At 35.8% G+C, this 15,174-nt stretch overlaps 2 protein-coding genes across 5 annotated transcripts in view; one reads left to right on the top strand and one right to left on the bottom strand.

Annotated features, from left to right (window-relative positions):
* Window positions 1-15,174, top strand: part of sema5a (sema domain, seven thrombospondin repeats (type 1 and type 1-like), transmembrane domain (TM) and short cytoplasmic domain, (semaphorin) 5A) — a 150,629-nt gene that overhangs the window by 33,535 nt on the left and 101,920 nt on the right. For all 4 annotated transcript variants that reach the window (XR_008807377.1, XR_008807378.1, XM_056254083.1 and 1 more), the window contains exon 2: window positions 9,941-10,168. Coding sequence is in view for 2 of the 4 variants with exons in the window: in XM_056254083.1 (XP_056110058.1) it covers window positions 10,012-10,168 (157 nt within the window). In the remaining 2 variants the exon portion in view is untranslated. The remainder of the gene's footprint in view (window positions 1-9,940; window positions 10,169-15,174) is intronic.
* The window catches only part of cbln2b (cerebellin 2b precursor), a 449,384-nt gene that overhangs the window by 411,701 nt on the left and 22,509 nt on the right, over window positions 1-15,174 (bottom strand). The window lies entirely within an intron of this gene.

The raw sequence follows: 15,174 nt of genomic DNA, 5'->3' as shown, positions 1-15,174 counted from the left end.
ACCCTGTCGGTGTATTTAAACCCTTAGTTTCCTCTGTTCATTATTCCATGTCATCTTAACCCTTAAACAGGCAAGAGTGGAAAATGCTAAGCAAAAAAAAAAATTGTATATATCATCTGGACTTAAATAAAACATATCCAAAATAATTCTTTTAAAAATTGATATATTTGAGTTGTGTCTCCTGAGTCACGTTGCCTGATTGGGGTATAAAAAGGGATCAAGTCATTAATCTGTTAACTGTAACTGTCACTGCATGTTTAAAACAATTATATCCCATACTTCACCTGATCTAATGTTGACAAATGATGTATCATTTGAAAGCTTACGAACTCAAGATTCAGCCTGTGAAACCCGTTTTGAAATTGGACGTTGCGCTACCATAGAAACGGTACTCTAAATTATTTTATCGGGCTCCTCCCCTTTTGGGCATCGTCATGTTTCATAATTTATGATCAAATCCTTTTCTAATCTTGACAAAACACATATTGTCAGAGTCTCAAGGTTCCATATTTTGTGACAGAAGTAATATTTGGACAGAAATGTATTAATTTGTAATGGCAGAATGCATACAATTAAGTTCAATGGAATGTAAGTCACCCGGTGACTATTTTTGGTAATTATGCCTAAACAAAATCTCATGGGAACTTACATTTTTGTGATATCAACTTCAAATTTGGAACACAACTTGGTAAGATATATGGCTTTGATTTTATAGTAATTTTATAGTAAAAATATTTTGTAAAATACATATTTTATAAAAAAAAGAAAAATATTAAGTACAGTATATTTGATTTACTGTAAGTTTAAACTTCCATAACTTTTTCATACTTTCATTTTTTGAAGTGCTTTCACTTCAGCAATAATCTACAGATGTTGTTGTCTTTAAAACAAGACCAAACTTATGTCTATATTCCAAAGCATTCTTGAATTACAATCATTTAAGTTTGAATAGTGCATTTTAAATAGAACTAGTTTAATCCCTTTTTTTATACCCTAAACAGGCAACGTGACTCAGGAGTCACATACATTTCAAAATAAATAACAACATGAACAACATATTACTTACTTTTTTCCTTCAGCACCTTAAGACAATGTTCACAATTAATGTTAGCAGTATTATTATTTATTTTTTCAGAAGAAAAGTAAGTTTAAAATTAACTTATCTCAAAATCTGAATGTTCTGCACCACTGGCAGCCATGTTGGATTTAAGTCAGGCTGACTAATTGATCACAAAAAATTTTAAGCAAATCACGTGACCAGCATACTCAAGACAGACCAGGCCTTCATAAGTGATAAAATGATTTGTTGAAAAAATCGTTCTTATGCCCCATAAAAACGATGTGTCTCGTGAGTCACGTTGCCTGTTTTAGGGTTTTAATATTATGTGATTGTGATATTATGTGTCCTTTGTGATCTCCTGCGTGTAACCATTTGGATTTATCATTGAAGACTGTTTATGTTGATATTCTCTATCACCATGCATTTACTACAGCCACAGATTGTGACAACCAGAGAGGGTCTTAGTTATGTTTTATACATTTATTATTATGGAATTTAAGTATAAATACATATACTTATTGGGGCCCTTAGGAGCCAGGAAGCAGGATTTCACTTTTCCTTTGTTGTTCACCTATATATTCACTTTTGCTTCACATATTCAGAATGATATAAATGCTATTAGTTGTTTTAATTGTTAGTCCGAGACCCTCTTCCTTCCTAAACAGTCAGTTTATGACCAGAATACGCTATAATCTGGATCAGTATGCTAGTCAAAAGTCAAAAGTCTGGTTACAGTGTCGAGCATTCACAATGACCAGCTGAGAGTAACTCGTCAAATCACCTGTCTGGATGTTACAGCTCATTAAAGTACAATTCCTGTTACTTAGGCAACCCTTGCGATGATGTCAGTTCTAACACTGATGGACAATTAGGATATCTCTCAATATGGGGAAGGCTATTTCAGACAGCACGACTGAGCCTTTTTCAATCCTCAAGAGCTCGTATGAAAATGCCCTTTTATTTATTCTTTGTGTGTATTGACGCCCCGGAGGCAGCCTGAACCAGATGACCTGTGCTTTGCCTTTTCTGGACCAGATGCTGCTAATGCCTCCTCAATCCAGTTTCCTCAGGGGTGTTGGTAGAAATATCCATTTTAGTGGAGACGTCAGAGTGAAAAACAGAGACGAGAAAGATTGAAATTGATCTACAGAGGAAATAAATCTGTCTTTGACTGTCTGTGCTGGTTTGTGTTTCCTTGTTGTCAGTCTATAGTATAGGAAACCTCTATTTCCCGTCTTGTCCCATTATTGTTTTTTCTCAGGGTAAAATCTGGTGTTTTACAGCGTATGTGTCTTGTCTGCCTTGTATATAGCCGCGTTTCCACCGAAATTCCCCAGAACAATTTGTCCCAGGAACTTTTTTCCCCCCAGACCTGTTGCTGTCTGCGTTTCCACCGCGGTCTAAAGTTACCGTGAAGATTAGGCAAATTAGTCCGGTGATGTAGGACTGCGTGCTTCTTTACAGTTCCCGCTGGATTTCATCCTCTGAATTTAAGCTTAATAAAGCCCGAATCTCGTCGTCGGCCCATCGTCGTATTTTTTAAACTCCACTGTTGATTCGAATAGCAAACAACTTGTACTGCAACAGATTTTAAAAAATGGTGGTTGAAATAAAATGCTGCGTGGAGTCAACCATTCAATATGTGGTATGAACTCAACTGTAACGGGGTTCGTTGTTATGGAAAGGAGGCGTGAACCGGCGAACATTCAACACTTTAATAATAAAATAAACAAATACAAAATTAAAGTATAAGCCAGCAGCCCCTCACGGACGACTGCTGGCCACATAAAACAGGAACAAAACACAACATAAAATCAGGCCTGTTCCTCTCTCGATCTTCACTGTCGTTGCTCCTCCTTTATGCTTCCGCTCCTCCGTGAGAAATGCGAGACCGGTGCGTCTCACAGGTGTCGTTCATTATCACTCACGCCACCGGCCTCGCACCGCTCTCACGTCCCTCGGCCTCGTCCTGCTCGCCACATCAACCAATCAGCATGTTCAGCGCCCAAGTCCCACCCCTGAAAGTTCCTGAACTTTGAAAAAGTACTACCTCGCAAGCATGGACTTTCAGAGGGGGAAATATTTACCCGGAAATTCATTTAGACCCTGGTTTCTGCGGTGGAAACACACGAGTAGGCCTACCACCCCAAAGTCCCTAGTTCCTGGGGAACGTTCCTGTGGTGGAAACACGGCTTACCCAATATGTGTCTTCTTCCCCAAGTGGGTTTGAACACAGTTAAGACGCATCTGTGCAAACATGGAGAAAACACAACGTGGATGTATAGTGAAGACCACATACTTAGGTCTGCCGCACAGTATGTTCATTTAAAGTGTATAATTATGAGCTCTCACTCGTGGCTATGAATGATAGCTGTGTTAGTCAGCGACCTTGCGTGTATAGAGTCTATTGAATGAATTTAATGACACCCAGAGTTTAAGATTTTTATTTGGTTGGCCTTCAAACTGGTTTGAAATCTATGCTTTCATTTTTCTTTTTGATTATGGCTATTCTGCCATAAAGCGATAGAGAAAATAGAGAAATAGTCATCATTTACTTACCTTCATGTCCTTCTAAACTTGTTACAGTTGCATATTTTGAAAAGAATGAAAAATGTTTTAAATACGTCTTTTTATAAGTACTGTGAATTCGGACATACTTCTTTTGTCACATTTTGTCACTGTGTTTTTCGCCTACTACATATTAAGTATGTGATGGTGATGCACCCTCAATTACATCCGATTCATGTATGAATCATTCTTTTGAGTAGATATTTTCAATTATCTCTTTTCACTGATTCAATAATCTGGTTCCTTCAGTCAACAATGGTGATGAAAATGAGTATTATATCAATGCTATCATATGGCTCACTCATATTCATATAATCATATGGATCACTTTTCAGGTTACTTTTATGGTGGTATTGCATATATTTTGAAGCTTAAAAGCTCTAGTCCTCAAACAAGAACACTATTTAAAAATGTTTCTTTTGTCCACTGTAAGGAATGATATAAGGGTGAATGAAATGAAGACAGAGTGTTCATTAGTTGGGTGAACTATCCCTTTTATTCCTCCTTTCCATTCGGTTCAAGATGGAACCCGATTTCATTTTATTGCGGAAGATAGTCCAGTGATTCAGCACTGAATGTGGCAGACTAATATGTAGAGGATCCTGTGTTTCTATAGGAATAATTAGATCATATTGACCACTGTGCTCTCCCATTACTTCTCTTGAATTAGAGTTTAGCTCATTTTAGCAGGAAGCCTCTCAGACCGCAGTGTGTATGTGTGAGAGAGAACACAGCCTGTAGTACTGGTGAAATGTTTCATCACTGTCATATACATTGTTATTTCCTTCATGACAGACAATGGACCACAACAGGAATATGTCATAATGTCATGTGCAGCTACTGTATGATTAAAGGAAATTCAGTGCTTGTGTGCTGTCAATGACACCCTGACTAACAACCAGCCATTATGTTGTCCTGTTGGTAATTGGTTAAGCTTGCAGGTACCATTGTTCTGATTTTTATTCAAGGAAAGTAGAAAAAGAGCAGGAAATTACAAGGAATCAGGCAATCTGGCCAGCCAGATTCGAACTTACAGTGCCCATTTGAGCACCATAACTCAATGTGTCAGGAAGCAGACTGTAGGTACGCTGACTAGTAGGCCATATCTGATCTTTTCAAGTTGTTTCTTAGGATGTTTCGCACTTGGCAGGTTTGGTTTGATTAAAACGAACTCTGGTGCAAACGCTCTTGTGGTTCATTTATATAAGTGTGATCGCTGCCAGGGGCGGACTTAACCATTAGGCAAAGGTCGGCAATTGCCTTGGGCCCCGAGCTACCTGGGCAGCTATGAGGTCACCGAGGTCCGGACCTCTGTCATTTTTTTACATAAAAAAAAAAATGTCAAGCTCTCTGAATGATTAATCAGCCGTTTAAACCACCTCATATGAGTGTTTCCAATTCATGTTGCTGCGAGAAGCTAGCGCAGTGAACGGGGCATGAGACCGCGTTGTGAGTGAGGGCGCGGGTGCAGCCTCCGTGTTGCCAGATCCACTAATGGAAAGGTGGCAGTAGTCTTCTGGACCGGTTTTTCTGATTTAATGTGACACTTTAGGAAGTTAATAAAGTGGAAAGTTGCATGTTAGGGTTAGTGATATATTAATCTTATTTCCAAAACACAAGCTTTGAACTTATTTCGGATTATTATTATTAATTTGTTTTGTTTTTCTTGTTTTTCGTAGCAATATCTGGCAACATTTCACTGTCGGCATTAATAAAAAAAAGCTTATAGACAAACTGTAATTGCATAAAGCTACCACATTCGGTAAGACAAACGCAATGATCATCGTGATTATCTGTAAGAAATGTATAACACTATCAAAAACTATAGCATAATACAGATCTGTATGAATGAAGTTTGCCAAATAACTTACTGGCCAGCAGGAAGACGGCTCATGCTGTTTAGTTAACCTTTCACAAAGTCATCATAAAAACATTAATTAAAGCAGTGTTTCTCAACTAGAAACACTGCTTCTCAATCTATTCAGTCAGCATATTTGTGTTTTGATCTGTGTGAATTACAGAAATATAACCTACTTTTTTTCTATATTTCTTTGCACAAAACTCTCCAGAAAGTGCCATTTAATGGTTTATTTTTCAAATTTTTTTTTTTTTTACTTTTTTCGTTCTCTTTTAAAGATCGGATGGGGGGCCCCATACTATGTTCGCCTTGGGCCCCCAATTTGCTAAATCCGCCACTGATCGCTGCCATCCAAACCTTGGTGCTCAAAACAAGCGGACCAAAACCCACCTTTTCACGAGGTCTCGGTCTGCTTTCAGACAAACTCTAATGCGGTTCAATGGAATTATATATGCAACACGGATCAAAGACATCTAAACAAACTAAAAAGAGGATGTGGTGACTCTTAAAAATACAGAATGCTCAAGCATACCTGGTTCATCCCGTCATATGAGCTATGTTGCCTAATACAATTAGGTAAAGGTGTCAGAACCAGAAGCAGAAGATCTTCGCTTGTATATGGAGGAATTTCTGGCACTATATTGATTCCTTTACACATTTTCTAAGCTCTTCATGAGTTCTTAGCTGGTAAAAAATACCATCATAATGTACTCCCATACAACGAGTGCATTTATTCCAGCACACAGCATTGTTTTGAATGTTCGGTAAGTTCCGTCTCAAAATATACATCATAAAAGCTATCCAATCAATGTTAGAAATGACAGTGTGAATGCTAAGCGAACGAGGACTAAATTTATCATTTTCTTTATCACCAAAAGAACATAACAAACTAAAAGTGTGAACACAATCTTAGAGATTAAACGCAAATCAGCTTGCATAAAACACCTCTAATGGATGTTTGCACTTTTCACAAATCAACCGCTAAGTTAGTCACTAATGTAATTCGTATCTTTGCTTTTTTGTGTCTCTTTCTACTTATATGAGGGTGTGGGATAGTGTTTAAGCACTGCAATGAGCTACAATATGAAATGTTATCCAAAAACTTATTTTTTTCCCCCATCAGTAATGTTTAAAAGAAATTATGGGTTTTGTAAATATTTACACATTTCACATTACACATTTCTTTCTGTGAATGGTAAACATTTACCATTCACAGAAAGAAATATGTCTGAATCCAATTTCTAATGTACTGTATTTTGCCATTGCAAAATGTGTGTGTGTGTGTGTGTGTGTGTGTGTGTGTGTGTGTGTGTGTGTGTGTGTGTGTGTGTGTGTGTGTGTGTGTGTGTGTGTGTGTGTGTGTGTGTGTGTGTGTGTGTGTGTGTGTGTGTGTGTGTGTGTGTGTGTGTGTGTGTGTGTGTGTGTGTGTGTGTGTGTGTGTGTGTGTGTTTGTTTGATTTTCTGTCAAATGTACTGGGAATTGTTCATAAGAGAAAATCAGAAATAACTAAGTTCTGTCCAGTAGAAAGTGGTGGCTCCACTCTGTCCAGCATCTACTAACAGGAAACTGTGTGTGCATTCAATAAGACAAGGGGATGTAAAACCCTGTTTCCACGCACTAGAGACATGAGTCTCCAGACCCATCAACAAGCCATTCAGATCTGCAGTGTGTCAGTTACTGAGTCCCTGTGGCCTTGCTGATGAGAGCAACTTTGGTCTAATCGAGTTTCGTATTGCCCTTCGCACAGACTGACTCAATTTCATCTGTACTGTCATAGTGTAGAGAGGCTATAGGAAAGGAAAGATGGAGGGATTTTTGATTGACAGGTTATTGCACTGCAGTGGTAGAAGTTCTTGGCTTTGACGTGATGCTGCAAAGTCCATCCAACTGACCTGCAATCAGATTCTACAAAACAGGGCTCCCACTTTATTATGAGTCAATAAATTATTTTATTTTATTTTATTTTATTTATGTGTAATTAATTAACAGTAATTAGAGTGATTTAAAGAAATAGTTCACTCAAAAACTGAAAATTATGTCATAACATTCTTATCATCATGTCCTTCCAAAACAAAAAAAATGTTAAAAACATTCAACAAAATTACTAAAACTTTACCTGAAATTAAATTAAAATGGAAAAATATTATTAAAAATTTAAAATATGAATAAAAAAGATATCTCAAGATACTAAAACAATACTGTTACAGTTTAACTGTCCATGATTCACTTTAAAGGGATAGTTCACCCAAAAATGAAAATAAAGTCATCATTTACTTACCCTGGTGTAGTTTTATGCCATTCTCTCTGTTTCTGACAACAACAACAAAAAAATGTAAATAAATAAATTTGTCCCTCTCAGTCTCGTCCATATAATGGCAGTAAATAGTGACCAGCATCAATCTTTAAAAAAAAAATAGACTTGTGTCTTGTGCCATATATTTCAATTATACAGGGGTTTGAAATAAAACATATTAGTTCATTTAATGTATTATTTAAAGAAAATCCTGACCTTGGCCCTTGTTTTTTTGTGCATGACTGCATGTTCATGAGACTATTAGCACCACAGTTCACTCCGACTCGTCCAGAAAAAGCACACAAGTTGTAAGAAATCAAAATCAATAAAAACATGACATGAAATACAACAGAAATCAAAAAAATAGTATCCATGTACTTTCTTTCCTGAGTTGAACATCTCTGGACCAGAACTCAGGTTGAGTCTCATGAACGTGCAGTCATGCACAAAAGACCAATTTAATCTAATTTACAGGATTTCAATTTTTCGGTTTGTTTTTCACCAAACTCAATCGTATACCCCCAAAACACTTGGACAATACGACGTGTCACATGGGACCATTCTGTAATTCTTTTGCATCTTTTTTTAAAAGCTTGATGCTGGTTGCTATTCACTGCCATTAGAATATATAGACGAGCGATAGAAGGACATTTAAAAAAATATATATTTGCCGTCTAAAAAAGAAAGAAGGGCATATGGCATTAGAACAACACCAGGGTGAGTAAATGATAACTTCATTTTCATTTTTGGGTGAACTATATCCCTTTAATAGTTGTAATAGTTGCTAGTTGTAAGTATGTATTTATTTATTTTTTTAAATGAAAAGAAAAGAAGGATTAATACTGGCACAATTTATAGAATGTGCTTTATGGGCAAATATAAGAGAGTTCTTGCTCTTCAGCCCATGAATCTGAAAACAATCTATAATCGCACTATAAGTTTCTCAGGAGTGCAAAACTACATTGAGTTTTGTGTCTGTATGTGAGCAGTGTGATGGCCCCTGTGGAGCGTGTTTACTATGTTCACTGATAGTGTAGACCACTTCAGAGGAGCTAGAGTGCAGCTCCCTGTGCTGATTCGTGGAAGTGAGGTCAAAGGTCAAAGATGAGAGTGCAGGAGGTTGGGGAGATGAACGTAATGACCCCAACAGCTGCATTTTCTTTATCTGGCTACACTCTGTGCCTGACGCTCTTTTACTACAGTATGTCATGTTATGTTATTCTCAGTATATAGAATAACAGCATGTATATACTGAGCTTTATATAATGAGGGCCACTTTATATGTAATTTTAAAAAATCATTAAAAATATTTAAAAGAAAATAGTAATGTATTTATATATAATATTTGCTTTCCTTTTATCACTTAAGTCATTTTTTTAGTATGATTGGTGAAAAAAAAAAACAATACATTTTATAGGCTATAAAATGGCGTCAAGTATTTTATTAATATGTATGTTATGTTTTTAAATTATGTATCTGCTCAAATTTTAAATGTTTAGAAACAATTATGTGATTAACTTCCAAGGTAATATACAGTAAGATTTATTCATAAGAAGGGGAGACGACATTTTAACATTATCGCACATATTTTAACCATTATAGATTAGTGTTTTTAGGACCCCCTTGAAAACGAGATGATGCATCTCAAGGGGTTTATCCTAATAAAATAAAATTTAAATTTTTAACCATTATAGAGAATGCCCTTGTTTCATGCTGTGGAAATCTAACAGTTAAGCAGAAGAACAAACTTTCACATGTTATCCAGGCAAATACGATCACTTGGCATAAACAACATACACTCCAGGACTTATTTTCTCATTTTATGGTAAAAATGACAATTGCTATATTTAAAGATTATACTCATCCCCTTCAATCTTTTGAAATCCTCCCATCTGGACATAGACTCAAAATTCTGATTGTTAGAAGAAAAAGAAAAAATCGTTTAGAAAAAAATCATTTTTTCCAATGGCATGACTGGAATGATATACAGTAATAGCAAAGTCATTATCATCAGGTCCTGACTTTAAATAATGATCTGTTATATAATGCTTTTTTAAATGACTTATTAATGAAGGTTATGAAAGTTATTATAAAGTTTTACCAGCAAAATCAATCAAACCATATCACACTCCTTCAATCTTTCTCTCATTTTCTCTGCAGATTTCCGTGGCAGATGCCCAGCACCCTATGCCCCTGCCCCAGCAGTACTGAGCAGAGTCCCTTGGACCCCCATGGCTCCCCCCACGGAGGGAACGCCCCTGGCCCGCTGCCTAGTCCTGTTGCACAGCCTGCTGCTGCTGTTGCCCAGAGGAGTGCCCTGCCGGGGGGCCACACGGGCCCCGGAGTCCCCCTGCCACAGAGCTGAACACCCACTCATCTCTCACACAGGTCAGCATTTCTATCCCACACACCACAGCATTATAACAAGTTACAGGAGAGCTCTGTTCTTGATTTGGCATGTTAATTAATGGTGTTACCACTATTGCTATCTGCTTGTTAAGCTGTGACGTATCGAATACTTTTTCCGGGTCCAGGAAATTGCTCCGTTTCAAGTAAAAATACCATCTCAACAGCTGTTTATGAGCATTTTGTATTCATATCACACCTTTAAGCTAAGCATTTAAAAACTCAGTGTACAATACAGTCTCTTGGCTTCTGAACACCAATATTTTAATGATTCAGAAAAGATGAATCACTGTCTAACCAAATGAGATTGTGGTATGGAGATAAAGGTTAGGATCATGATTTTTCGGTAGTAGTACAGCACACTGCGAGTGTATATTAGCACCATTTGTTGTTTGCTTTTGGGATCTGATAGAGCGAATGGACTCGAAAATTCAACATTACAGTGTAATTGAAAGCTATCAATTTTTTAACATTTATGAGACTTTCAAAAAATATAACAACTTCTAATTTAAGTGACCTTCAAACAATCCTCACATAAACCCATAATAAATGTCATATTTAACTGTGCCCTTCAAAATATACAGAAATGATCAAGTTATCAAACAGTCTGCACTACATAAATTATAAATTAAATGTAGACTAATTCTTATTAAAGCTACAAAAGTTCTTTAGTCAAGAGCAGTGAGTAATTTTCTCTGTTACCTTTGTTATTTGATCAACTTTAATGGCAGACTATGGAGGACCAACTCTACCATATTTAAAAATAAATACAGAAATAAATAAATGCTCAATAAATAAATAAGCATACAATTAATTGCCCCAAAAAATACAATAAACAAATAAATGTAGGTAGAAATTAAATTATACAGTGAGACATAAATGTATATACCTCTTTTAATTAGCTTTTTATTTATTGTCCATTATAATCTTCAACTTTATTTATTAATTACTTATTTTTTGAAGTATTTATTTATGTGCATGTTATAATATTTTTGTCTGTTTTATTCTTCCTTTGTATTTTTTTACCCTATTTATTTCTTCAATGCTATTTATTTCTGCCTGCCGTTTTTACATTTCTGTATGCATTTCTGCCTCATTATGCAAATGAGGAGGGGCTGTGTCTTAAGGGGTCAACTTCTGCCCATAGAGAGCCTAAGCCCCTCCCCTCCACTTCCGGCTCATGGGACCTTATTTCGGAAAAAATATGTATGGTAGTCAATGGCGAGAGACAACTTATCTTTTTATTCCGTCTGAACTGTGCCCTGAATTACACATATTATGTTTGTCAATTTAAAAGATAATTATGAAAGTCAAGAAAGTCGCAGTTTGTCATAAAACAGAAGAGTGACATTTAGTTTTATGTGAAAATCGCTCAATGAACTACATCTCCCGGGAAGCGAAACAACGAGCGAGATCCGCTGCTCGTGTGTGTGCAGTCTGGTAAAAAACACTCAGGCATGACGGCGTAACGTTACGATTATAACGCAAGACTATAGAAACAATGACAGACGTTAGCTTCAGTAAAGTTAGCTTCATTCATTGAGCGAAAATGTGCGCCTTTTGGGTTTGTAGTCTTTTTAATTACGTATTTTCACAGTCTTATACCTCAACAGTTTTACATCAAACTGCGACTTTCTTGACTTTAAAATGTATCTTTTAAATTGACAATCAGGGATGAGTTCCCTAATGAATATTAATGAGTCTTCCCCTACCACCCTGCAAAAAAAAAAGAAAAGAAAAAAAAATCGCGGCCGGTGGCATGTAGATTCGACCGATGCAGTAAAATGCTAACCAACCAATGGGCAGAAGTTGACCCCTTAAGACACAGCCCCTCCTCATTTGCATAATGAGGCAGAAATGCATACAGAAATGTAAAAACGACAGGCAGAAATAAATGGCATTCAAGAAATAAATAGGGTAAACTAATACAAAGGAAGAATAAAACAGACAAAAATATTATAACATGCACATAAATAAATACTTAAAAAAATAAGTAATTAATAAATAAAGTTGAAGATTATAACAGACAATAAATAAATAAGGTAATTATTACAAAGGTAAATAAATAAAGAAGCTAGTTAAAAGAGGTATATACATTTATGTCTCACTGTATAATTTAATTTCTACCTACATTTATTTGTTTATTATATTTTTTGGGGCAATTAATTGTATGCTTATTTATTTATTGAGCATTTATTTATTTCTGTATTTATTTTTAAATATGGTAGAGTTGGTCCTCCATAGCAGACAGCATTAGTTCCTGCTGTCACTTTAAGATCTGCCGCTTCTGACAGAGACACGGATCTCACACGCGCCTCATTCTCTCACAGCTCTTTACGTTTATTTAAGACTTTATTTAACTCATTTACGTAAGACTGCTCTTATAAGGATACTCGACAAAACGGACATTTTGGCATAATTGTGTGTGTTATTTTTCGTTCAAGCGTGAAAGAGAACTTCTTTTTTCTCTCTTGTCTTGTTGCGCTTGAATGATTTAAAAGCATGAAGAAGAGCGTGATCATAAAATGTAAAGCCTAGCCAAAGGATGACAGGAAATATTTTTAACGCGTTAAACTGAATTTTTATTACATGCGTTAATGTTGACAGCCCTAATATATACTGTATATAAATCTTTAATCTGTCTTTTTGCCACATTTTCACATTATTATATACTTTCACATTGGATAGTAGTTCATCCCTCACTTTTATGCAAATGTAAAATCCTTGACATGTATCCCCAAAAAATATAAAACATAGAGTGTATGTACGACGTACATGTATGTACAAGCATTATTCAACTTAAAAACTGGCCATTATAATAGGAATAAATGTATTATAATGACATATATATATATATATATATATATATATATATATATATATATATATATATATATATATATATATATATATATATATATATATAATATAATTCATTTATAAAATTTGTTTTCTTTTTAATCAATTAAGTCAATTTGTTTGGAATGATTGGTAGAAAAAAAAAGAAACAACCAGTGATATGAGTTCCATGTGTTTGTGTAACCGGTCCTACCCGACCCGCTCCGAGCGGGGTTCAAACCGGCGTCTCCGGCATGGGAGTCCAGGGGAGTGAGGTTTACATGCACAGCTCTCACTAGCTTGCCTCCATTACATTTGTAAATAGTCCTTGAGACATGCTTTCTGACTACAGCAGTAAATCCATTTTCCCTAAACAGTGTGTTTTGGGCCAAATCATAGACATCTAATTGCATTGACAAACTCAGTCACCTTCCCTCCAGCTTAAATTACAGGACTCCCATCTGGGAGAGCAGGTATTATAATCAATGTAAATTTAGCAGGCGGATTTCAGTAAATAATTGTGTAGCTGAATGTCAAAACCAAAGGGGGTCTATTGGGGCTAATGGAGTGGAAAGGCAAGGTCAATGTTTTAGAGTAGTGATCATCAGCTCTGACTGTAAGAACTTGAGAACGAAGCTATCGGTAAGCATGAGCTAGTGAGTGTATCACAAACTAGTAGCTAATTAATCCATTGTTTTTTAAGTTGTGTCCTATGCCAGTATACCATCTGTGTTACAGAATGAGTGTGAGTTTCAATGTCTAACACCCGTCTCACACACACAAACGCTAAAACACGAACCTTTTAATTAGCACCCCATTCATAAAATATGCACCGTGAATGCAGTGGTAATGGCGTTATATCCAGCAGCGACAGGGAGGTCTGTTTCACACACACACACACACACACACACACACACACACACTGTTCATTCCAAACCCATAATGGTCCATTGGCACCGTTTTGAAAATGCAATTCCTATGATAGCTCAAATAATCTCCGTTCTCCCTGTTTGACTGAGCTTTTGAATCAAAGCTTTCAGATCACTGAACGAGCCCCAGTCTACACATTTAACAGCCACCCTGCTGCAAAACCAAATACCTGCACGCCAGCTTTCACAAACAAAACCCCTTCTTCATAAAAACATTTATTCAAAGAGCACTGGGATCTGCGGGCATGGCTTTTTGGTTTTCTCTTATGTGTTTGTTGAACTTCTCCACCAAGACTGCTAAAATAAGCCTTGAACTCCTTATGCCCTTTATGGCCTCAGCTCTCATCTGGAGTTCAGATATGCTGTGCTTTCTGTACAAGCTCTTGTATGTAGTTATTAATCCATTGTATTTAACAACAACTACAAGTTTACTAAATTTTGAAGTATGCTAAATATATATGTGTGTGTTTATGTATCTATGTATTTATTTATTTGTTAATTAAAATAAATAAAACATGAGTAAATCTGAATGTTAATCAATTTAAGAAATAAAATAAAAAGTACAAAATCTTATTTATTTATTTCTTTTATTTGTATTTTGAATAAGAGTTCTTGTCTGTATTACTTTAGAATATTTCATTTATGTTAATAAAAAATATTACATAAATGCATACTTTTAAATATGTTCATTTCAATTTAAATAGATATTGTATTTATTTAATGTTCTCTTTTTGTTTACTTTTCTACATTTCATTTCTGATCCATAGTTTGTTTACTAATCATTTATATCTGAAACTTGCCATCGTACGGCATATTCTGTTGGCGTTTATGATCTTCATTTGTATTTCGCTTAGGATAACAGTGTCTGCTACTTGATTAACTCTAAATTTGAGTTAGATAAATGGAAAATTATCAAATGTTATCTCAATATTGCCTTGACAAACTAGAATTCAACATATAGATAAAAAGGCATTGATTACTGAAGCTTTTCACACCTTAAATTGATGCTTGATACCTAATAAATATCATCTGTTTTTTTGTTTTTTTCATGCTTTGTGAAATAGTTTCCTCTGTAATTATAGTCGAACACACAGGCGGTTCAAAGGCTTTATGGAGAAGAGTGCTTGACAAAGGCTTTATGGAGAAGAGTGATTGATGGGTATGTTTTTTCTTTTTATCAAAACCTTTCAGACTTTGTCAGGCCACCCAGTAGAGTGAATT

The sequence above is a fragment of the Rhinichthys klamathensis genome, unplaced genomic scaffold (genome assembly GCF_029890125.1).
Source record: "Rhinichthys klamathensis goyatoka isolate OS25496 unplaced genomic scaffold, OSU_Roscu_1.1 h1tg000110l_1, whole genome shotgun sequence".
NCBI lineage: Eukaryota > Metazoa > Chordata > Actinopteri > Cypriniformes > Leuciscidae > Rhinichthys > Rhinichthys klamathensis.
The sequence above is the reverse complement of the archived record's forward strand: the minus strand, read 5'-3'. Positions and strand labels throughout refer to the sequence as shown.